This window comes from Canis aureus, chromosome 23, assembly GCF_053574225.1.
Source record: "Canis aureus isolate CA01 chromosome 23, VMU_Caureus_v.1.0, whole genome shotgun sequence".
Lineage (NCBI taxonomy): Eukaryota > Metazoa > Chordata > Mammalia > Carnivora > Canidae > Canis > Canis aureus.
In genome coordinates, this window is record NC_135633.1 from 9,794,946 (window position 1) to 9,819,556 (window position 24,611).

A 24,611-nucleotide genomic window follows, 5' to 3' on the forward strand; every position below is an offset into this window, starting at 1 on the left:
CAACAGAACAGGGGTTTAAACCCAGCCAAACATTCACCAAAGTTAGAGCTGGCTTAGCAAAGTTTAGAGGGAGCAGACCAGTCAGAGGGGGAGAAAGGGGGATAAGGACCTGGAAAGGTAGAGAGCTTGGCACAAATAAGGGAATCTTAAGAAGCAGCGCTGATGAGGTTACAGAAGTGTGCCAGGGCAAATCATGGCAGTCATTACAAGCCACAGTTAGGATTAGGATTTGGGTCTTTATCCTAAGAACAATCAGAAAACATTGAAAGATGACTCTACTTGCTGAATCAAGAGAATCACTTGAAGGAAATTTTAAAAATCTTAATTTTTTAAGGCCCCTGAGATCTGTTGGTTTTGTCAATACATTACACCCAAGCTTGCACATAATCTATAATCATGAGAGAGAAATATTTGTGGGGTTGGTCTCCTCCAAGTCAGAACTACTTAGAGTAGGTGGGTATATATTTGAAAGGAATATATAAGCTTAGGCGAGCTGTGTGCTATGCTGGGCTCCTCCGAGGGAATAGGAAGGTTGTGAATTACAGGTCCGCCATCAGACTAAGACTTCATCTGGGTCTGCTGTTTGGGCAGCTTTAAACGGAGACATGTGGTCAGGGTCGCAACTCAGCATTGAAACTTCAGGTGCAGGGACACCTGGGTGGCTCAGCGGTTGAGCATCTGCCTTTGGCCCAGGGCGCGATCCGAGGATGCTGGATGGAGTCCCACATCAGGCTCCCTGTGGGGAGCCTGCTTTTCCATCTGCTTATGTCTCTGCTTCTGCGTGTGTGTGTCTCTCTCTCATGAATAAATAAAATCTTAAAAAAAAATACTTCAGTTGCAGGGACACTGGGTGGCTCAGGGATTGAGCGTCTGCCTTCAGCCCAGAGCCTGATCCTGGAGTACCGGGATCGAGTCCCACGTCGGGCTCCCTGCATGGAGCCTGCTTCTCCCTCTGCCTGTGTCTCTCTCTCTCTCTCTCTCTCGGTGTCTCTCATGAATAAATAAAAATCTTAAAGCAAATAAAACTTCAGTTGTAAAGAGAAAAGACCAAGCAGCTTCGCCTAGTAATATCTTTAAACAACTTTATTTAGGTATCATTTACATGCTGTAAAATCCACCGGTTCTGAGGGTACAACGACTTTTAGTAAATTCACAGCAGAGTCATCACCACGATCCAGTTTGGGAGTATTTCCAGCCCACTGAAAAGATCCGTCCCACTGGTTAGCAGACAATTGCGGCTCACTTCCACCCCCAGGTCTGTCTAATTAGTGTATTTTACTGAATGAGACGACTTTACAGGCCCCAGATACTCTTAAAAGGAACCCAAGACTGGCACCCCCGCCCCCACCCCAGTTAGTACACCTAAAGGGGCATCTATGTATGTTTCATCAGCGCGCCAACTAGGTCCCGGAGGCTGGGTCTGTATGTAGGGAATGCCTTCATTCCTCCACCACGTGGAGCTCATTACCCAGACGAGGCCAAAGCACGAAGCCCGCGAATCTAGGCAGGACATGCACGCGTCCGTGGGGGAGGCGAGCACACCCCGCGGTGAGCCCTGCGTCTCTATCTTAGAGGACCCGGCGGGGCGGCGCGCGCATGCGCAGCTTCGCGGAGCGCCTCGCAACCTGTAACTGAAACCCCCTGCTCGAGCCCCGTCGGTTCAGCTGTTGGGGCCCCGGCGTTCCGGACCCGAGCGGCCACCCGTGACAGCCAGCGAGCCCTGGCCTGGTAGGTAGCCCCTCCCCCGCCCCCCGCGGCCCCCAACCTCCCTCGCTGTCCCCGCTCAGGGCTCGCAGGGAACACCGAGACCGCGAGGTCGCGCGGCCCGGCCGCCGGGGGAGCCGAGCTCTCCCTTAGCCACACCCCTCGCCCCCCCTAGGCCGCGTCTCATTGGTCGCTGGAAGGCCTAGCCCCGCCCCCCGGGCTAACGCCAGCGGCCACGTACCACGTTTTACGTGTCTGGAGCCCGAAAGCGGAAGTTACGCCAGGGACTCGCGAGCGGAGCGCCGGCCCCGAAAGGATATAGGCCGCGGGAGGGAAAGGGGCGGGCCGACGGCATCGGAAGGCGCCGGAAGTGGTCGTGCCGAGGCGGGGTGCGAGAGGGGTGGGCCGGGCAGTTCCCTCGGCGGCGGCTGGGCGCCTCGGGAAGGCGTACTTTCACTTCTTTCCGAGAGCCTGGCCGGGTCCTCCGCCCCAGCCGATATGGATTTCAGGGAGATCCTCCTGATAGCTTCCAAAGGGCAGGGTGTCAACAACGTGCCGGTAAGTCGCCGCCGGGCGCCACTCTGGGAGACCCTGGTCCTCAAGTTCGGAATGCGTGGCCGCGGAACTTGCGGGCGTTCGCCCGGCCTGTCCGGGAGAGGGAAGGGGGCGAGACCTGGGGCGCCCTGTTTCCTCCTCCTGGGCAGCGAGCTACTCGTGCGGACTGCGGGTGACAAGGGGCTGGAGGGGGGAGGCGGGAGCCTTCCGGTCAGGGAGCCTCACGGGCTTAGTCACCCTGCAACGCGGACGGTGAGCTCGGGGGCCGTGGAGTTGCGCGAAGGCCGGTGGCTGACCCCGTGCGGCGGACGTGGTGGTGGAACCCAGCGCGGGTGGTGTCCGGCTCCGCCGTGAAGTCCAGCCCGGAGGGTGGGAAGGGAGCGTGTGTGTTGGGAAGCTGCAGGGCTTTTAGGGACCTGGCCTGATCTCGCCTTTCGGCCGATTTATTTACCCCCCGAGACGGGGCTGAATATCGTGCGATTCCTCGAGCAAGTTAAGTTCTCCGACTTGTGGCCCCACCCGTCCAGCCAACGAGATGATTAAATTACAGCCTCCCAAAGGGTTAATAACACCCCGGGAAAAGAAGTTGAGCGGATTCCACGAAATTCTTGGCCAACAGACTGGGTGAGCTAGCCTTCCTCAACCTTGCGTTCGCTCGTGGCCTTCGCGACGTGTCTTTGTTCGAAATCTGCGTCCCATTTGCTCGGTAATATCTGCCGGTTCGCTGATACCCGCAGAGCCGGGTAAGCCTTTTAAAATCTACACGCTGGAGGCACGGAGAGGGCCTGGTGCGCGGGGTGGTAGCTGTTTTGCATAAACGAGTCATTTCTGGATCCTCGGATGGTACCCACAGCACAGCTGTAAACCGACAAATTGCATTGCGATACCTGCGGTCGGAGCAGTGAGGTGTACAGCCCGAACGGCTCTCTTTTAAAGTCAATTCAACTGCGATTTATTGAGCTCTCACTCTGCGTTCTGCATTTTCTTTCTTTCTTTCTTTCTTTCTTTCTTTCTTTCTTTCTTTCTTTCTTTTTTTTTTTTTTTTGATTTTTTTTTTCTGTATTTGCAGTGGTTTTGTTTTGTATTCCCCACTCCTGCCCTTTTCTTTTTTCTTTTTTAAAGATTTTATTCATGAGAGACACAGAGAGGCAGAGACATAGGCAGAGGGAGAAGCAGGCTCCATGCAGGGAGCCCGATGTGGGACTCGATCCTGGGACCCTGGGATCACAACCTGAGCTGAAGGCAGACGCTCAACCGCTGAGCCACCCAAGCGGCCCTCCTGCCCTTTTCTTATCTTCTAAGGCTGCCCCCCCCCTTTTTTTACCCTTTTGAAAATATTCATCTGACGATAGTAAAATAACTGGTAAAATAAAACTGATACAGGTCAGTTTAAAATTTGTTGAATCCCCCTGTATTCATCTCCCATCCCAAGTACCCTGAATAATCATTCCCCGGAGCCATGAGTCATAAGATCTGCAGGTTAAAGTTATGGGCTTAAGCCTTTGAACAACAGAATTCACTTTCTGCAAATACTGTAGATTTTCTAGACAAGTCAGTATTGGAGTTAGTGACCTTTTATCTTTGCATAATTAGGTCCATATTTTATTCTAGATCTTCCTGAATTTCATTGGAGGTCAAAAAAAAAAAAAAAAATGATAGCTTTGATGCCCAGGAATAGTCCATAGAAGAATCCAAACCAAGTCATTTCTTATTCTCAAAACCAATGGCTTCTGGGAGAAAAGCAGATAATCTTAGAGCAGAAGATTTCAAAACTTGTGTGCATTTCAGAATACATTATCAACAGATCTTTGAAATAAAGATTGAAAGCAAAAAGAAGACAGGTAATTGGTGAGGTCGTTTAAAATCTAATAGATGAATATAGGCATATATTTTATGAAAGCATGCTTTCCCCTGCCCACCAGGAAAAGCTAGTAAGCCTAGAAGTTTGATTTAGTTAGCATTATAATCCTTTTTACATCAGATGAAGTATATCACAAAAGAAACTAATGAAGGACAGAGCTAGGCAGTAGTTAAATTTAATCCATGATCTCGCTTTCACTTGGTTCATCTGATTATTCTGTTACTTATCAAAGCTACACCATAAGCTTTATTGATTGAGAACCATAGAGGCTTTGCAGTAATTGACAGGTATAACTCCTTTCCTTCCCTCTCTAGTACTTATTTGGTTCTTATTTCTCTTTAGTCATCTTCCCCACCATCCATTTGGATCTTATCAGAGCTGATGTTCAGATTTCAGTCTTCAGAGTTCCTGTGTCACACCTTTGCTACAGGAAGGACATATGGTGACGAGCACTGATTAGCTCCAAGGGAGGCTAACATGTAAAACATCTGGACAGCCACTTTGAACTATCTCTGGGGCTTCATTTTTAAGAGGGATCTGTTGTATCTGGTTTGAGAAGCAATGAACATTTCTGTAATGCAGCCGCTTTCTTTTCTGTTGTCTTTTTAGGAGAAATAATTATCTTTAGAATGTTTTAGTTAAAACAAAGGAAGGTTGCATCATGCCTAGCAATATTAGGCAAGGTATCATTTCCCAGTGGAAAACTGAATTTAAAAAAACGGCTGATCAAGGTGATGTAACTAGTTATTGTCACAAGCTCCATTTAAATTTAAAAGAGAAAAATAAATAAATAAAAAAATAAAAGAGAAAAGATATTTTGGGTAACCTTGACTTAAATTTTTTCTCCCTGGGTCCTCTAGCAAAAACAGTTTCTTGGTTTGGTAGAATGCTAAAGCTTGGAATATGGATTCTTGTAGGTTGCAGGTAACTATAATTGATGGCTTGTAGGTGCATGAGACATGTGGTCTTTCTCATAATCATACTGTGAAAATCATCCTAGACAAGGTGTGACCCTCAAACCAAAAAATACAGAAGCCTTCATGTGGTATTAGACATATAAAGATTTGGGGGCTATAGTCCCTTAAGGATAAGAATATAGGTATTGAGGGGGCACCTGGGTGGCTCAGTCCGTTAAGCATCCGACTCTTGATTTCAGCCCAAGTCATGATCTCGGGGTCCTGGGACTGAGCCCCAGGTCAGACTTTGTGCTGGAGTCTTTCTTTCTATCCCTCCTCCTCCCCCTTTCTTTCTCTCTCCCTATCTCCCACCCTTCCTCCCCCTTCCCCTCTCTTTTTCCCTACCCCCCCCCCAAAAAAAAAAAGAATACAGGTACTGAAAAAGGAGTTCAGGGACTTTAATCAGGTTGTCAAATTCAGATGTCTTCAGGACCAGGTAGATAATGTAAGTTCTTGAAGTAGTCTGGATATAAAATGGTAATAATGCAAGTTCTTGAAGTAGTCTGGATATAAAATGATAGGTATCAAGCTCTATGTATTCAAAAGAAACCTACCATGTGTTATAGTAGTTATATTTCCTTTTAAAGAACAGTATGGGCCAACAAAATTTTCTGGAGGCAGCCATTTTGCAACTTTTGATCTATAATCAATTATAACAGGATTGCTCCCCATGCTTGCATCTGAAGATCACTTTGTCGGTGCTTGAAGTAGCTGGGATTGCTAGCCTAGAGCAATACTTTAAAAAATATATATTTTTAATTTATATTCAATTAATTAGTATATAATGTATTATTAATTTCAGAAGTAGAAGTCAGTATTTATCAGTCTTATAAAATACCCTGTGCTCATTACATCACCTACTTTCCTTAATGTTCGTCACCCAGTTACCCTATCCCCTATCTCCCCACCCCCAGGACCCTCAGTTTGTTTCCTTTGATTAAGAGTCTCTTATGGTTTGTCTCCCTTTCTGATTTCTTGTTTTATTTTTTTCCTCTCTTCCCCTATGATCCTCTGTTAAATTCCACTAATGAGTGAGATCATAATTCTTTCTCTGATTGACTTATTTCACTTAGCGTAATATCCTCTAGTTCCATCCACATCGTTGCAAATGGCAAGATTCCTTTCTTTCTTTTTCTTTCTTTCTCTTTCTTTCTTCTTTTCTTTTCTTTCTTTCTTTCTTTCTTTCTTTCTTTCTTTCTTTCTTTCTTTCTTTCTTTCTTTCTTTCTTTTCTTTCTTTCTTTTCTTTCTTTCGATAGCTGAGTAGTATTCTTTATCCATTCATCTGTCAATGGACATCTGAGCTCTTTCCATAGTTTGGCTCTTGACATTGCTGCTATAAATACTGGAGTATAGGTGCCTCTTCGGATCACTATATTTGTATCTTTAGGGTAAATACCCAGTAGTGCAACTGCTGGGTCGTAGGGTACTAGAGCAGCACTACTTAACTAGTGTTTCAGGGAGAAGGTCTTTTAGAAAATCTACCCCCACAGAGATTGTGTTATTTTCTCTTCCCCATCACTGCCTGAGAATGAATCTCTGAATAATAATAACAACAATTAACACTTAAAATGCTTACTCAGTGCCAGGCACTGTTCTAAGCACTTTGTGTATATAGATTTAATCACTCTAATGACCATATAAGGAAGGTTGTTTTACAGATGTGGAAACTGAGGCCCAGAGATAGGAAGAAACTTTCCTGAAGTCACACAGCTAATAAGTGACAGGGCTATTAATGGCAGAGCAGAGAATTTGCCAACTGGCTCTAGAGTTCTTGCTCTTAATCATGATCCTGTGTTAAATGAGGGGTGTATTGGATGTGAGGAAGGTTGTCATCTGTAAAGCCTAAACCCATCCAGCCTCCTACCCTCAATTCCAGCCTAATATAGCCTTAGACAAGAACTCTATTTTTTGTGGTACTTCTCCCTCAATTCTGATGGGAGAGAAATTTAAAGGGCAAACCAACAGAATTTGGAAACTGGTGGGTAGAGAGAGATTTACAGCCTGTTTGGGAGAGTGCCAGCATGGTTAACAGAAATAGTCTGAGGGTGAAAAAAGATAATATAGAAAGTTAAATGGTGGACCTGTTTGAGGTCGTGGCACTGTCCAGGAGGCAGGTGGAAATTAGGGAAGGGCATTTAAGATTGTGGTTACCGCCGCAAGAAAGTGTTGGGATTAAGTTAGAAGTGAGATATATTGTAGTAAAAATACTTTTGGACCTGAAACAGGAGACCTAGATTCTAATTTACATTCTGTTACAAACTGTGCAACAACCAGTAAATACACAGTTGTGCTTTTGGGGCTACTTCTAACTTAGAGGTTGGACTAGAGGCTCTGAGGTACCTATCTGTCATTACATTTTATAATCAGGTATATTATTAACACAGTAATATTGAATTTTACATTTGATCCTGTAGCAATCCTGAATAGCATACTTTTTGATTGTTTTATTTTTATCCTCTTAGCCACCCAGCTAAGCAAGCTTAATGCAAATCATTCGTTTTCTGGCCTGCATTTATTCCTTGACTATGATGTTTTGAGAACACTTCAGAAATTGTGTAGTGATTTATTAAACTGAAGAATGTATTTGAATATTCCTAATTCTGACCAATAATAAATCTCTAATATATGTAAACCCATCAGGAAATTTACGTTTCCTCCTATTGCAACAATATGTTATCTCCTGAGTAAAGACCAGCTTTCAAGAAGGGATTGGCTGTTGATTCCAACATAACGTATTTGGTTAAAACATATTTCTAAACAGAAACTTATTTTCTTAATCTGATCATGGCAGTATAATTTCAATGCAAGGAACACATATGTCTTAAAGTGAATTAATGTTTTTTAGGTCTGTTGGCTTCAGAATTACAAATCTTGGCAAAATCTCCGATACTGTATTTAAATGGCATAAGCTTCACTGCTGTGGATCATTCATTGGGGTCCAGCAGAATGACTGAGTTGGCTTGCAGTATAATAAAATGGATGGATACACTTAGGATAAAAGAAACTCTTGTCCAGCTGCTTTTCATGAAGCTCAAACAATGAAGCAGCCTGGTGCCTTGAATCCGATTCAGAATTGGTGGGTGCATCTTGATGTGCTGCTGCTAGAGCTAAATGTGACCATCTGATGCAGGAGAAAGTGCCAAATAGTTCTTCGGCTTTATTAAATGGGATATAATGTAATCCCAGCCTGAGGCTTTTTTTTTAAAACCTGGTTCTCTACTGGGTTACCCTTGTGGGGGTAGCTGATACCTAATATATTCTATTACAGCAAATCTCAAATCTTTTGATACCACAGTGTCCCTTTTTGAAAGGTCTGGCTAGCTCAATGTTAGGAAGATCCATAATGATATACCCAAGAGAAATGATGCTCACACAAAAAAACCTGTACACATGTGTTCACAGCAGCATTAATCATAATAGCCGAAAAGTAAAAAATGCCAGTCAACTTATGAATAGATATGTGGTACATCAGCACAATGAAATACTAAGCCATAAAAAGAAATGAAGTAGTAATACATGTTACATGAACCTTGAGAAGATTGTACTAAGTGAAAGTACCACAATACAAAAGGCCACTATATCAATCAGGGCTCTCCAGAGAAACAGACCAATAGGATTTATTTTAGGAAATTGGTTCATGTAATTGTGTGGCCTGGCAAGTCTGAAATTTGTAGGGCAAATACCTTCTCTGAGAAACCTGTTTTTGCTCTTAATAGCCTTCAACTGATTAGATGAGTACCACCCAAACTACTCAGGGTAAACTGCTTTACCTAAAGTTACCTGATTATAGATGTGTTTTTTTTTGTTGTTTTTGTTTTTGTTTTTTTAAGATTTTATTTGGGTAGCCCCAGTGGTGCAGCAGTTTAGCGCCGCCTACAGCCCAGGGTGTGATCCTGGAGACCTGAGATCAAGTCCCATGTCAGGCTCCCTGCATGGAGCCTGCTTCTCCCTCTGCCTGTGTCTCTGCCTCTCTCTCTCTCTCTGTGTCTCTCATGAATTACACACACACAGAGAGAGAGAGAGGCAGAGGCACAGGCAGAGGGAGAAGCAGGCTCCATACAGGGAGCCTGATGTGGGACTCGATCCTGGGAATCCAGGATCATGCCCTGAGCCAAAGGGGCAGGCACTAAACCGCTGAGCCACCCAGGGATCCCCCTGATTATAGATGTTAACCACACCTGCAAAATATCTTCAACAGCAATGCCTGGATTAGCGTTGGACTAAATAACTGGGCACTATCGAGTAGCCAAGTTAACATATAAAATTGACCATGGAAGCCACATACTGTATGATTTCAATTTTTTCTTTCAAAGTTTTTGAGAAAGAAAAAAAATAGAAAAGTCAACACTGACAACAGAGTAAAATTACATTAGCACCATTTAAATTTACTTAGGTATCCACATACTTGTCATTTTAAAGTTCTAGGTATAAAATTAAAAAAACAAAAATAAAGTTCTAGGTATATTGTTCTTACTCCAAAAGAATTAAAATTATACCCTTGCTGAAACATTTAATGGTCATAGAAACTAATCATTTCTTTATTTTAGTTAAACCAGAGAAATAATTATAATTTCTCAGTTCAAGGATGTTTGGAACCAACTTACAGAGCATCTCCCAAAGATATTTTCTTGGACTTTGAAGGCATCTATTTTCAAACTTAATAATAGAGTCAAGTGAAAATTATCAGTAAGGGTTTTCAAAATTGAAAAATCTTACATATGTTGTATGATCACTCATATATAACCATTTGTCTATGGCCTGTAAATTTTACCTTATATTGTGATACATAGCACTAGATAGTGGTACACTGGGTACATAATTTCATTTATGTGAAATGTCCGGAATTGGCAAATCTGCAGAAACACAAAGTAAGTTAGTGGTTTCCAGGGGCAGAGGGGAGAGAGGAACTAGGGAATGACTGCTAAAAGGTAAGAGATTTCTTTTTGGGATAATGTAAATGTTCTGGTGATGGTTATGGTTGTACAACTCTGTGAATATACTAAAAACCAGTGAATTGTACACATTAAATGGGTAGGTTTTACGGTATGTGAATTATATCTTAATACAACTGTTAAGAAAATCATCTATGAAGACCCAGCCCTACCCCCTTTTTAACCTCACATTTCTAAGTTTTGACCTAAACTTTGTGAAAGAGAATATATAAATACTTTCCTAGTATCTGCGTTTGAGTACATCAAGCTACAGAGCATGTAAGAAACTACTAATTATGACTCAGCTCATGCCGGTGAATAAGATTAAGCCTCATCAAGTTAGGACCTTGCCCTTTTCATTTCCTAGCATACCAATGAAATAAGACTTTTTATAGATTTATTGAATCCCTTCTACATCATAGGACAAAAAGTATTGCAAAGTTATTGGGTTAAATGGAAAGCCAGTTTAATAAGTACCCTTGTGGATTAGAGATGTTAGAACAAAACTGAATTTAAAATTGGCAGTGTGAATGGATAGAAATAGGTGGATACTTTGAAAAAAAGCTAAAGGTAATCTTTGTAATTCTTTTCTGAGTGAATCTGAGATCCTGAACACCCCCCTCCCTTGCTGCTGCTTTGTGTCCTGCCCCTTCTGTATTTTTATGTTCCTTTTTGGTGTTTCCCAAAGTATAGTGCGGATATCTCTGGCTGTACTGTGATTGTAGGTGATACACAAATACTTTTAGTTCTCATAGTTATATATATTTTTAAATGGTTATATTTTAATATGATTTGGAAAAATGTAACTAGCCTTTCAAGCCAGTCATTTCATAGATATTGTTTAAAGTAAAGCTATAATTATAAGTCATAGTGTTATGTCTGTTTTCTTAAGGTTAGTAAATAATACAGGTGGTATACTAAAAGGGCAAAAATGATGAAGATGTTATGCAAATGACTGAAGTTTAGTAAACTGTGCCCCATTGACAGTGTTTTCCCTTTGGAGAACAGTAGCTTTTCAGCTAGTCAGTTTCCATTACCTATCTCTTGAAGTCCCACATTAAGAAGAAAGAGGTCTATCCTGAAGTCAAAATAGGAATTACTCATTGCTATAATATCAAGATAATGAACCAGTGCTGTTTAAGATAACATTAACACATCTATTGGTATTTTGTGGGGGGAAACCTTGTATAAGCTTTGATTTGGCAGGTAAGTCATGGACTAGGTAGTTGGCAGACACAGAAAATATTAAGTCTTGGCGACAAAAATCTATCTTTCCTCTTACAAATCTCCCTAATGGGATAGGGTGAAGTAAGTGTATGTTTCTGCTCACGGGTCTGTATATGTCTTACGCAACTTGAATCATATTCATAGTGTCTCTTCCATTAAGAAAATACGAACTTGGAGATTAGGCCTATGTTTGAGGTTCTTATAAACCAGGACAACTTTATATAGCTAGTTAGGTAAAGCAGTATTCTCTTTCTCCTAAGTATTCTTTCCTTCTCCTTTAAATATGGGGCCCCAGTCCACAACGGAGAGGGCCTACAACTAAATTTGTAACTAAAGATGGAGACTTATTACTGGATTTTACTGTGACTCAACCAAAATGACTGGGAAAGGACTCTGGATGATGCTCTCTTGGGATTTCAGTCAGGGATGTGTCAGGTCACAGCATTGCTATCATGGCAGGATTTTCAGGTTGGATTAGAGCTTGCTTCCTTGGCCAGCTACTTTGTTGGTGAATAATTTAGCTAGAACTCCTAACCTATTTCAGGATGCCTTGTATTTGCCAGCCACATAGTAAGCATGGATCCTTTGGCTTTCCTCTAGGAATTTCATGCAAATTTTGGGAATCAGGTTTTTGGTTCTTACGTAGCTCAATTTGTGCTCAGAGGTTATTGTTTCCTTTTTAACTAGCATAAAAGGTTCAGTAGACAAGAATGTAATCTGTCTAACAAAAAAGGAGGCATGGACATCTTTTTTTAAGATTTCATTTATTTGAGAGAGACAGCATTAGCAGGTTGAAGGGTGGAGGGAAAAACAGCCTCTCCACTAAGCAGGGAACCTGATGCAGGTGCCATTCTGAGCCAAAGGCAGAGGCTTAACCAACTGAGCCACCAGGCGCCCAAGGGAGGGTATTTAAAAACTTATTCCCTATGCATATATTTAATTTGGAATGGTCCTAGAGATGAATTATCCTGGTTTGAGTTACTCTGTTTATCACACTTCTCTAATGATAGATACTTATAAAATGGAAATATTTTTCCTATCATAGTTCAAATTAACATTCCTATAGTTTCAGTCACTTCCCAGTGTTGTTATATAAAAATCAAAGCCCAGAGAAATACCATCTGTGCCAGGATAATATTAGTACTTTTTGGGTGATAGGAAACCTGTCTAAAACAGTTCATGTGGCAAATTAATATTTAATGAACATAAGAGCTATGGTTAAAGTCATAGAGAATTGGGCACTTCTTCCTGCTTAGATTTCTTTGAAATGCTTTTTAGTTGTGGTTTGCCACCAACTTTGCCTGTGGTCAAAGGAAAATCTCTGTTCATGTTGTAAGCAAAATAACCTATGTAGCTGTGAGTCTACTAGAAAATAATCTGGAATAAAGTACTCAGAAGAGAAACCACCTGGGTGGCACAGTTGGTTGAGCATCTGCCTTTGGCTCAGGTCATGATTCCAGGGTCCTGGGATGGAGCCCCTCTTTGGGTTCCCTGCTCAGCGGGGAGCCTGCTTCTCCCTCTGCCTCTTCCCATCCCCCTGCTTGTTTTCTTTCTCTCTCTCTCTCTCTCTCTCTAATTAAAAAGAAAAAAAGAAACTTTATGAGTAGTTGTTTCTGTTTGAGAAGTTAGATTTTGAAATGCTTAGTTCTAAATAAGGTTGATTTTTTAAAATCAGAATTTTAAAACAATCCAGGGGTGCCTGGTTGGCTCAGTCAGTTAAGCATCTGCCTTCCACTCTGGTGGTGATCCCAAGGTCCTGGGATCCAGCACCCACCCCCCAGCCCCCAGCCCTTCTCTGGCTCCTTGCTCAGTGTGGAGTCTGCTTCTCTCCCTCTGCCTCCCCGCTTGTGTTTGTGCCCCCCCCCTCAAATAAATAAAATCTTAAAAAAAAATAATTTTAAAACAATCTGTTCTAAGTGGTGATTTATTTTTAAAAGTTCCCCAGTCCAAGTACCTTTTTGGAAAATAATCCAAAATAGTATTTCTCTGAATTGTTCACTTGTGCATTATTTAGGATGTTACAAAGAAATTCTGTACCTAAAGACAATCCTGCATAATCCTATTTAAACCAAAACTTTATAGCTAAGCTTTCATATGGGTTATGTGATCTCTTAATTATTCAGAATCAGTTTTTCAGTCAATAATTTAGACCTCTTAGTTGCGTGACATAGTGCTTTACACCTAATAGCAAATACATTTCTAAAGTTGAATTGATTATAATTTTCATTTTCTTTATTTTTAGAAAAGGTATAGTTTGGCAGTGGGGCCTCCCAAAAAAGACCCCAAAGTTAAGGGTGTCCAATCTGCAGCCGTTCAGGCTTTTCTCAGAAGAAAAGAAGAGGAGCTCAGGCAAAAAGGTATGTATCTATTAGCCTTATTCTCAATTTTAAAATCTTCCACCTTCACAGCTAGCTTGTACTTACTTAACTAGTGGGTACTTGTAATAACATAATTGGCTAATGGATTTGTGTATGTGTCCGAATCAACTGTATTTAGAGGATTCCATATGTATGGACGTTATATCATTTGTATGGACGTTATCTTTTATTTCCTTTTAAGAGCTTTTGGGGATAGTGACCATATCTTCTACTTGGCCACACTAGGTCCCAATAGGAACTCCATTCTTTGGCCTTCATTCTGAATCTGCCTCTACGTCTTTTGTATTTTAATTTTTTTTATTATCAAGAATGCTATCTTAAGGTTAAAATAGGGACAGTTTTTGAAGACCAGTATAACTCAAACAGTAGTTTTACCTCAGGCAAGTGACAGTGATAATAAATTTAAGTATTCATTTATTCATAATAATGACTGTGAAGTACCTACTGTTTTTTTAACTTGGTATACTTGATTTGGTATGAATTATTTTCTATATTTAAAGCTAAAAGCCCAGTGTCTCACTTGCTTTGTCATATTGAAAGACCCATATGTGACCCACTCATTATGTAAAGATGACTCAACTGATACTTGTTCAAAGGACTTCCCCATTTTATTCCTAGATATCTTCAAACTGTAACTTGAATGTTGCTTGTGTTTTGGCCACCTACTGATATCAGGTGAAATACTTGAGCTCTCCAGACCCTGAGACACTTTGTTCTTGTTTTGTCCCCTTTTAGCTTTAGAGGAAAAAAGGAGAAAAGAAGAGCTAGTAAAAAAGCGAATTGAACTAAAACATGACAAGAAAGCAAGAGCTATGGCCAAGAGGACAAAGGATAATTTCCATGGTTACAACGGGATTCCTGTTGAGGAAAAATCAAAGAAGAGGCAGGCAGTGGAAAGCCACACTAGCCAGGGAACAGAACAAGAATATGAAATGGAAGAAGAAGATGAATTCTTAGAATACAATCAAGCAGAGTCAGAGCAGGAGTATGAGGAAGAGCAAGAACCTCCCAAAGTTGAAAGCAAACCAAAGGTCCCCCTCAAAAGTGCCCCGCCACTCATGAACTTCACTGATCTACTCAGGCTGGCTGAGAAAAAGCAGTATGAACCAGTGGAGATCAAGGTAGTGAAGAAGACAGAAGAGCGGCCTATGACTGCAGAGGAACTTAGGGAGCGAGAATTCCTTGAACGAAAGCAGAGGAAAAAGAGACCTGAGACAGATGCAAGACTACCTCCAACCAAAAAGGCACCCTCTCAGAAAGAAAGCGTGGGCACAAAACTTAGCAAGCATCCTTCTTCCAGGGGTACTCCTCTTCCTCATGCTGAGAAGAAATCCAGACCCAGCACAGCCAATGAGAAACACTTAGGTGTGTCTTCATCCAAATCCATGCCAGGAGAGAGGACCAAAGCAGGATCTGTCAACTGCTCTCAACCCTTACTTCGTGAGGGCCATAACAGACCTGTTTTTAATGGGGCTGGAAAGCCCCACTCCAGCACCTATTCACCAAGTGTCTCAAAGACTTGTGCTAAAGGGACTCAGAAATCTGTTACTGAGCACAAAGCCAAAAAATCTCCTCCCCATCCTAGCCATTCCAGGCCTGGGCCCATGGTTACCCCACACAGTAAAGCTAAGAGCCCAAGTGTCAGGCATCCAGGCAACAGCTCCAGCTCAGCTCCTGGACGGCCCAGCACAGGGACTCCTCGGCCTACAGTTAGTTCTGGCCCTGTGCCCAGGCGCCAGAATGGCAGCTCCAGCTCAGGACCTGAGCGATCAGTCAGTGGGACCAAGAAGCCAGCCAGTGACTTAAATCTCTCCAGACGGACACTCGGTGGTACAAGTGGCCCTGGGCACCCTGCAAGCAGCTCAAATGGCCCTGGGCGACCCACCAATGGCTCAGGTGGTTCTGGGAGATCTGTGGGCAGCTCTAGTGGCCCTGGGCGGCCTATCAGCAGTCCACATGACCTTCGACGACCAATGAGTGGCTCTGCCCCTCCTGGGCGGCCAGTCAGTGGCCCAGGGCGGCCAGTCAGTGGCCCAGGGCGGCCAGTCAGTGGCCCTGGGCGGTCTGTCAGTGGCCCTGGGCGATCAATAAGTGGCTCAGTTCCAGCTGGACGGACTCTCAGTAGTTCAGGCCCTGGGAGACCGGTGAGCAGCTTGGGACCCGGGCGACCAGTTAGTAGCTCTAGTCTCCCCCTAAAGCCCAAGTGTACTGTTGTGTCAGAAACAATTTCTTCCAAGAATATAATTAGCCGATCCAGCAATGGACAGATGAATGGAATGAAGCCTTCCTTATCTGGCTACAGATCTGCCCAAGGTAAGGTAAAGGTAAATTGTCCCTTACCTTAAGAATATTTGTTACTAGGAAATTGGAAAGAATGCTTTGTTTTATATAACCAGAGACCCTGTACCCATCAATGTGCCCTTTAATGTACTCATGTTGATAGAATCCTGATGGTTTAATCTCTCTTTGTTCCTGAGAGTCCCTTTAAGGATTATAACTTGGAAAAGGCTTTAGAAGGAGTTATCTAGGACCCTCTGTGTTTACCCCTGTGATGTCTCCAAGTGCAATAAACTTGGCTATGTGATTTATAGGACAGGGTGAGTGTATATGCCTTATGGTTCAATGAAGTAATTCATCTTCACCTTTTCATGAGGACAAGAGAGACCTGTCTTCAAAAGTTGGAGCATATTTGTATGCTTGACGCCTTTAGTACATTATTTATCCATCAGATATTTGTTAAGTACCCACAATGTACCAGGAACTGTTTCTGACTGCCCTTGTGTTTCTGCTCCTTATAGTGGGCAACAGCAAGGCTCTAACTACTGGTCCTTTAGGGATCTCTGTCTCAAGGTACAGGATCATTGGTGGCTGCTATGTCATAGGTTCTTTATGGTAATAAGTATTTGTTAAAGCACTTGTTGGGTGCCATGCAGAATATAAAAAGAAGCAAAAGATGAGATGCCATGCTTTAAACTTCCTAATTCAGCTAGAACATTGGTTCTTGACCAAGGATGATTCTGATGCCCAGTGAACATTTGGCAGTGTCTGGAGACATTTTTTGACTGACACAACTGAGGGCAGGAGATGCAAGCATCCTCATCTAGCAAGATAGGGGCCAGGGACACAGCTGTTATCCTACAATGCACAGGACAGGGTGCTCAACAAAAAATTACCTGGCCCAAAATGTCAGCAGTGCAGAAGTTGAGAAAGAAATCCTGCACTCAGGAGACAAGCCATGCATATTAACAACAGCTCAAGAATAAGGGTAATGTAGTGAGTTTTTTTGAAGTAAGACTTTGAACAATTATTCATAATTCTGGGAATTTTTTAGACTTTGTTGGACTTCTAAAAAATGTACTGAAATTATGGTGATAATAGATGGTAGGTTGTCACCTCAGTTGTCACATAAGTTAGTGTAAGCTATTTGTAATTTGGGTTTTTTGTTTTGTTTTGTTTTTTTGAAAATGTACCAGTCTTAAATCCAGAAGGAGGGGAACTACTAGGCTAGAAAATGTAACAGATGCTGCTAGTAAGCTCTGGGATAAATGGAAATTCTACTTCCTATAAATAATGTGAAGCAGCAGGGATGAGGCCGTAATGACCCCATGCTATGGGCCAGCATGCTGGCTCTGGTTTTTGAGGACACTGTCTTAATGAGTTGTCACTATCTCAGTTTATGTAGAACTTGGTTGGGAATGTCCTCAGTTTTAATACTCCTGTAAGTAATGGCTTTTCTATTCTTAGTTCCTCAAAGGCCTCCATTCCCCAGTAGTTACAAGAGGCAGAGAGAATATGAAGATGAGGAAGATGAGGATGAATATGACTCTGAAATGGAAGATTTTATTGAAGATGAAGGAGAACCTCAGGAAGAAATATCCAAGCACATTCGAGAAATCTTTGGCTATGACCGAAAAAAGTAAGACTAAGAAAATTTAAATAATACACTTATTTCTTTAAATAAATAAATAAATAAAAACTCTTCATAAAATGTATCTTTAAGAGTGTGAAGCAGTTTAGTGTAGTAGGACTAGATTGGCTTTGAACTCAGCCATCCACAGCACTGTGTTAAAAGCTGGTCTGATCTGATATTTACTTTTCGTTCATGTAAAAAGCTTTGCTGCTCAAAACCATGGTTCCTGGACAGCAGTCAGCATGGGACCAACAGCACTGATAGCATCTGACAATAACGTCGGAAATGTAGGTTCTCAGGCCCCACTTCAGAGCTACCAAATCTAAATCAGCTTTATAAGGCTTCCAGGTGATTCATATGCACATTAAAGTTTGAGAAGCACTGGTACAGAGGAGAAGATCAGGGTTTGAATGGAAGTTTCATCATTAGCTGTATAAACTTGAGTAAATTATTTTTAGAATGACATCTGGAAGAGGGCCCCTGGGTAGTGCAGTCAGTTGAGCATCTGACTCTTGGTTTCAGGTCAGGTCGCTATCTCAGGGTTGTGAGATCAAGCCCTGTGTCAAGCTCTGAGCTCAGCATGGAGTCTACTTGAGACTCTCCCTCTCTCTCTCTACTCCCCCCCCCCCCCCCATAAATAAATCTTTAGGGGAAAAAAAATGACATCTGGGAGGATTAAATGAGGTAGTATGTATGTAAAAGAGAAGGCATTTGCCCTATCAATTGACAATTGCCATCTCCTTTAAACCCATTGATATGAGAAATTAGAGGGCAAGCCTAAGAGAAGGTATATTTAAAAAAAGATATTTAGTAGCAAAAAGAACTGGAATAAATAACAGATTTTAAAATTTAATATTAGTAATGTCATTAGCTACTATATGTTCTTGGTCAAGCCATTAATCTGCCTGCTTCACTCTCTGTTCTAAAGTCCTCCCCTTTCCCATGAAGCTCAAATAAGATTAATATGTACAAAATTATTTTCATGTATATTGTACTTTCAGGATTTTAATATAAACTATCTAAACTATCTGTAACTAGAGGTGAATGAGGTAAACGTTATTGAATTGGTATCTTCATCGACATTAGGTTCAGGAATAGTTGCCTTCAAGTAGTAGTAGTTCATTTAATTTGTCTTTATTTCTGAAACTCCTCTCTACCCATCATCTCTGTCCACCTCACTCCTTGCCAAGCAAGGAAGAGTAATCCTTAGTGTGTTTCTGATTTACTTGTAAAGATACAGATTTTTTTTTTTAATTCTGTTTATTTGCAAGAAAGCGTGCTTGAAAGAGCACAAGCAAGGGGAGTGGTGGAGGGAGAGGGGAGAAGCAGGTTCCCCGCTGAGCAGTGATCCCGGGACTCTGAGATCATGACCTGAGCTGAAGGCAGACACTTAACCGACTGAGCCATCCAGGCGCCCCAAGATACAGATTTTTAAAATAGGAGGATGTGGTTCTTTTAAAAAAGTAGGAATTTGGGCTTTTTTCCCCTCACATCATTGATTTCCTCTTATCAGATACAAAGATGAAAGCGATTATGCCTTACGTTACATGGAGAGTAGTTGGAAAGAGCAGCAGAAGGAAGAAGCAAAGAGGTAAGCACAAAATTTAACACATTTGTGCAGAAATATCCCGAACATTCCTTTGTTTCCTGCTTTAGTTGCATGCACCATTGGGAGCAGGGGCTTTGGGCCACACAGTTCTAAATTCTAATCCTGCTTACGTGCTGTGGGGCTTTAGACAAATTACTTAGCCTTTCTAAATCTTATTTGTAAAATGAAAATTTACCATTTCTACTTATTGAGGAGGTACTGTGTTAAGATACTATATTCAAGTTGCCTGCTGCAGTGCCTCACCATACAGGGACACAGTAAGTGCTGGAAGCCTCCTCTGATCCCGTTGCAATGTGTTCTTGTTTCTCTTTCCCCGTCTTTAATTCCCTTTCTACATCAGACACATCTCAGTCCTGCTGTACCACTACTGACCTTAGGGATCTGAGAAGGGATATAGATCCTGTCTGATTCCTGTTTGACTACCTAATAAACTAGTGAAAATTGCTTTTCTTTCTTTCTTTCTTTCCTTTCCTTTTTTTTTTTTTTTTTTTTTTTTTTACTAGTGATAATTTCTTGGGTTGGGGCAACAAATGATTATTTTTATAGTGTTAACTTGCTAAAAAAAATTCACTTCAGTCTCAACCCAGAATATTAAACGTTTCTCCCTCTTGTGTTCTCCTCTTAACTACATAAAATACCCAAATGGTGGGAAGGGATAAGAATAGAATGTTATTTTATATATTGAATAAATTTTCTTCCTCTTTATTTTTAAAAGCTGTTATTATAAGCAACTTATATTTCACTACTTTAATGGGAATATTAAGGTATTTTATGTTGAAGTTTTATATGAGGTCTTTTTTCTACTGTAAGCAGAGTCAGTGGCAGAGATTCCTAGTAAAAAATATACCTGCTAGTTTGTTTTCAGTGGTAAAGCCTTTAGGCATTTTTAATGCATCAGCACATTCCATATGAGCTCCTAGTTGAAATTTCATTCTTAATTTTTAAAGAGAATGGTAATTTCATGTATGTTGACAAACACTTTTTTTTTTTTTTTTTGACAGTTTAAGACTAGGTATGCAGGAGGACTTAGAGGAAATGAGACGTGAAGAAGAAGAAATGAAGCGTCGAAAGGCCAAGAAGCTGAAGAAGCGTTAGCTGCTGCTTTTATTTATTTTTGTGAAATTCTGGAGACACTCTGCTGCAGGGAGGTCCTGCCTTCAGAATGAAGAAGCCCCTTTATGATTTTAGATTTATACTTGGGTACTCAAGGAGAAGGAATGCGTATGTCATGTGCAGGCTGTCATTGGATCATAAAGTATTTTCAAATACTTTACAGGGTTTAATCTGTAATGCAGGTGATAGAATGCCCATTTGAGTGCTCTTACGAAGTTAACTGTTCACAGGTGCCAGCCTTGATCCTGATGAGCTATGCACTCTAATGCGGGGCCGCTCACCAGTCAGCCAATCTTTTGTTCCTTTGCTACTTTGGAAAGGAAAAAAAAAAAAAAAAGATTGCCTCTTGACTTCATAATTCTGCTGATGTGTGAGTAGGGCACCATCCCGCTCCCAATCAAACTTACTCTGTCTTTTAATAAGGAACCTGGCCCTTCTATGAATGTTGCCAGCAATAAAGTGACCTGTCCTAAGCTATATGTTTGGATTGAGAACTTGAAAATGTAGAGTAGGCTTTATAATTATCGTATGGATGTCATCTCTGTGACTTTGAAGTAAAAAGTAGAATAAATTATATTGTATTCTGCATTATTCATGGATTGGATGCTGAGCATTCTTACTCATTAATTTAGGTGATAAGGCAATTAACAAAAAGTTGTTTTCAAGTTAAATACAAGTTATGCCATTCAGTTTAAAAATATTTGTTTCCAAGTTTTCCTTTCAGATTTACTGTTATGTTGGCTTTAGTTATAAAATAGACAAGGTCACTGTGCTGATTGATTTTTATCTAAAAAATTCATTTTTATATTGAAGAAAAATGCTTATTTTATTCAAACATTAGATTTGGAAGAGTAGTAGTTTAAAAACTGAGGAAGTGACATGTGAGACTCCCCTCCTCCCTCTCTTTCCTCATTATACAGATATTTTGGGAAAAGGTGCCCCTGTACCTCTTGATATTGACTGCGTTTTATCTTAAACTCTTTAGCATTTAATGGCAAAAACCAAAAACTAAATTCATGTGTATCAAGAGTACCACTTTCTCTTTTTGCCCATATTGCACTTTTATTTCAAACTATGCACTGTGAAGAGATTTTTTTCCCAGGTAGGAAGGGATGGTCCCTGTTACTAGTGTTCTACTGGGCTGTGGAACTTTCTTCATTCTCACTTTTTTTCAAGTCATATTTGTAGACTTGATAGCTCTTAGTCCTCAAACCCAGCCAATGCCAATCAGGCTGACCTAGATTCTGATTGGAAAGAAGCCAAGTCTCAAGGAAAGTCAGCAACAGAAAATGAGATATGATGATGCTAGAGAACATTTGTCCTTGATTCTAAATGTGGAGGGTTGGGGGCAGTGGGACATAAGCTTGTAGAACGGTTCCAAAAGTTGCTTTTGTATATTCCTTTTTATCCGTAAAGCTTTCTTTTTATTCTTCAAGTTTGGTAGTATAGATGACTATTGTTAGTCCCTTAATGGGACAGCCATGTGACCCAGTCCCTTAGACTGACTTATTTTGAATTGAGTTTCAAATTTCAAAAGTGCAAGGATTTAACTTTGAAGCTGAATCCTATGAAAGATGTCTTCATCACCAGGAATAACATCCTTTCTAATGATCCACACAGAACTGTCACACTGGCAGAAAATCCTATTGACTGCCTCTCACCCATCTCAAATACCTTCAGTGAAATTAATTTAAGGAAAGTGGGATGTTCCACGTAATAAAACAGGTTTGGAACACTATTTCCTTCACTGTCACTTTTGTATTACCCCCAGCCCTTCAAAAGTTTTTTCTTGGATATATATTTTCAATATTCAGACTCTTTGAAAAAATCTATTACAATCAAGTGCTTATCATAGCCGAAAGATTTCTGGTGGCTTAAAGTCTACAAGCACTTTACTTAATGTGCAGTTATTTGTACAGAAAGGCACCAGGTACTGGATAAAAGTTCCAGAACTTGAAGAGTCAGGTTGTATCCTTATGCGTGTATCACTTTGAGTGCGTTTCTTCTACAGATGTTGATTTTATTATTCCTCAGCATCAACATTATAAAAGGGCACTTCTGTAGCTCAATTAAAAAGAAAGTCCTGAGAAAGTCTTTTAAATTAGTCTTGGCCTTGTTTTCCAAATCCTGTCTTCCATTTTGTTCTGCAATTCCTGACCACTCTTCCAAAAAGCCCACAAATATCTGAAGAAACTGGAATAAGCTGTTATTTTATTAAGGTTTACAAATTTAAGTGCTTGGTTTTTTAATGTATCCTCTACCATTTTGATTTTCAGATTTTATTAATTCAATATCTGAAGATGTGCCTTTTATTGGGTAATGTTAATTCACGAATGTAGTAATGTTATTTCACGATTGTAATGTTACATGACCATGGGTGTGGCATTCTCTAACAGATGATGTGAAAGGAAAGTAGTTTTCATAAAACTCATATGGCTCTGATTGCACAGTCCCACTTGCTTTTGATGTTGCTATGTCAAAGCAAGGGGCACTTTCTCTTAAGGCTACTTTCAGAACTTGTCTTTGTATTTTCTCTAAACTACAAATGCATTTATGTCCATTTGGAGGCCAGGGTACCACATGTCACAGACAGCCTTACATGTGTGCCATGAGAGGGTTCAAAGACTGTTAACAAAAAAGAAAGTCTATGGGAACTCGAAATTTCATTTTTTTAATGTTACCCCAAGATTTTCTCCAAGAAATTACTGTTTTGTATTTTGTAACTTAAAAGCAGCTATTAGTACATTTCTGAGATATAGCAGGAGACCAAAACATGTTTGGAAAGAGAATAAATATATGAAGAGAGACTGGTTGGTTTATTTTCAATGTGCTCAATATATTAGACTACTATTTATTTTGTGAGTGGATGTGATAAAATAAATATTCAGGTGTTTAGTGTATGATTAAGAGTGGGATATAGATTTCTTTGGAGTTATTAAATCCATCATGTCTTTTACATAATGGACAAATCAAGTTTTAAAAAAGAAAACATTTACATAGCTTAGCTTGTTTTCTGGTGCTGTTGACCTGCAAGAGAATCTACTTTTGCACATACAGGTGAAAGTTTTGCAATTTATGTATAAAAGAAATTGTAGGCATTAAAAATATTTTATTGATATTTTCACTGGTTTGCCTTTATTTACCAAAACTCAGATATTTTCTTCCATTGCCCTGAACATTTTTCTAGCTAGAAGCCCCAGTAGACTCATCAGACTTGAGATAGGGTTTGCCTCCTTACACACATACCTCTCTGTTCATTCTCCTTGACATGTTCACGTCTGCTTGGCCCCCACAACTGCCCCCCACCAGCTGATGAGAGCTGGTCTGCTACCAGACACCCAGGTTAGGACAACTGTTTGGAGGTATACTCAGAACCGGAGGGAGGAAGTACTGGGTATATAGTTCCTCTTGTCAAGAAAATGAGCAGGTTCTGTCCCCCTATAATAAAAAGAGCCTGAAATAACTGAGAAAGATGAGTCCTTTGGAATATGTAGGAGGCAAGTAGGCACAGCCAGGCAGCCAGAAAATGTAGGCACTTAACTTGATGGGATGAGTTGAGTCTAGGTCACGTAAGTATTATAAGAGATGCTACTATCCTAGATTCAGGATTACTGTGTTGCTTATGGAATTTGAGTTCACTTTTCATAAAGAATAAAAGGGCAATCTATTCAGTGCACAGGGCCACTTAAAAAATAGTTTAGCAAATGTACCAAATAGTCCATCAACACAATGTTACCCACATAACCAGAAGATCTACTTTGGTGGTACAGATGCACTTCTGAACAATGGGACCATCCATCATCCCCAGGCAGCCACAGAATGGGAGAAGTTCCACATAGTCTGTTTCAAAAGCAGTTGCTATTGTTAAGTTCTCACCCCCCCTACCCCCCACTCCCCTCTCAGGGTCAGAAAATTCCAAACCACATCTAGAGGGCTTATGAGGAATATGCTAGGGCTCAAATGCCCAGAATCACTGCATGGGTCTTCTACTTGGGTTTTCATCCTTGGTCTCAAACTCAAACTGCATCATACTGAGGACTGGCTTTTGTTTCTATGTATGCTGCCCTGTATTACCAACAGTCACCGCTAAATCATCAGACACCTTCCTTGCTATTCAGGTGAGGGAGGCATTTAAGCCAAGAGACAGCCAAGATCTTGGATGCTCCAGGCTCTTGTTTGGCTCTTTTCCTTGGCACATAAAAACATGCCAAGGGGTTTGGGGTCTAGAAGGTCTGGATCTTTTTTTATTTTATTTTTTATTTTTTGAAGGTCTGGATCTTAATCTTGACTGCAACCCAGAGCTGTGGGGCTGGTAAGATACTTGGGGCCTCTCAACTTCATTTTTGCCATTTTGTTAAAAGGCCAG

At 41.0% G+C, this 24,611-nt stretch overlaps 1 protein-coding gene and 1 long non-coding RNA gene across 4 annotated transcripts; one reads left to right on the forward strand and one right to left on the reverse strand.

Moving 5' to 3' along the window:
• Window positions 1-1,068: 1,068 nt before the first annotated feature.
• LOC144294561 (uncharacterized) lies at window positions 1,069-3,219 on the reverse strand. The gene is made up of 2 exons (XR_013361924.1): window positions 1,469-3,219; window positions 1,069-1,199 (listed from the first exon to the last, which is right to left on the reverse strand). It is a non-coding gene; the product is annotated as an uncharacterized LOC144294561 (long non-coding RNA).
• Window positions 1,589-23,369, forward strand: SPTY2D1 (SPT2 chromatin protein domain containing 1). Of its 3 annotated transcripts, XM_077866249.1 has the most exons (7): window positions 2,056-2,262; window positions 2,719-2,883; window positions 13,478-13,592; window positions 14,349-15,926; window positions 17,358-17,529; window positions 19,037-19,114; window positions 20,134-23,369. In XM_077866249.1, exons 4-7 carry the CDS (start codon window positions 14,426-14,428, stop codon window positions 20,225-20,227), a joined length of 1,845 nt encoding a protein of 614 aa, XP_077722375.1. In that variant the 5' UTR covers window positions 2,056-2,262; window positions 2,719-2,883; window positions 13,478-13,592; window positions 14,349-14,425; the 3' UTR covers window positions 20,228-23,369. The 3 variants fall into 3 exon arrangements, with proteins under 3 accessions (XP_077722376.1, XP_077722374.1, XP_077722375.1); XM_077866250.1 differs by lacking the exons at window positions 2,056-2,262; window positions 2,719-2,883 and adding an exon at window positions 1,589-1,728; XM_077866248.1 differs by lacking the exon at window positions 2,719-2,883 and having other exon boundaries at window positions 2,049-2,262.
• Window positions 23,370-24,611: the final 1,242 nt, after the last annotated feature.

What these genes read in the sequence shown, in the direction of transcription:
- SPTY2D1 (XM_077866248.1), top strand. Translation starts at nt 2,203, where the DNA reads ATGGATTTCAGGGAGATCCTCCTGATAGCTTCCAAAGGGCAGGGTGTC. An exon ending in AGGGTGTCAACAACGTGCCG is followed by an intron (nt 2,263 to 13,477) that starts GTAAGTCGCCGC and finishes CTTTATTTTTAG; the next exon opens with AAAAGGTATAGTTTGGCAGT. An exon ending in CAGAAGGAAGAAGCAAAGAG is followed by an intron (nt 19,115 to 20,133) that starts GTAAGCACAAAA and finishes TTTTTTTGACAG; the next exon opens with TTTAAGACTAGGTATGCAGG.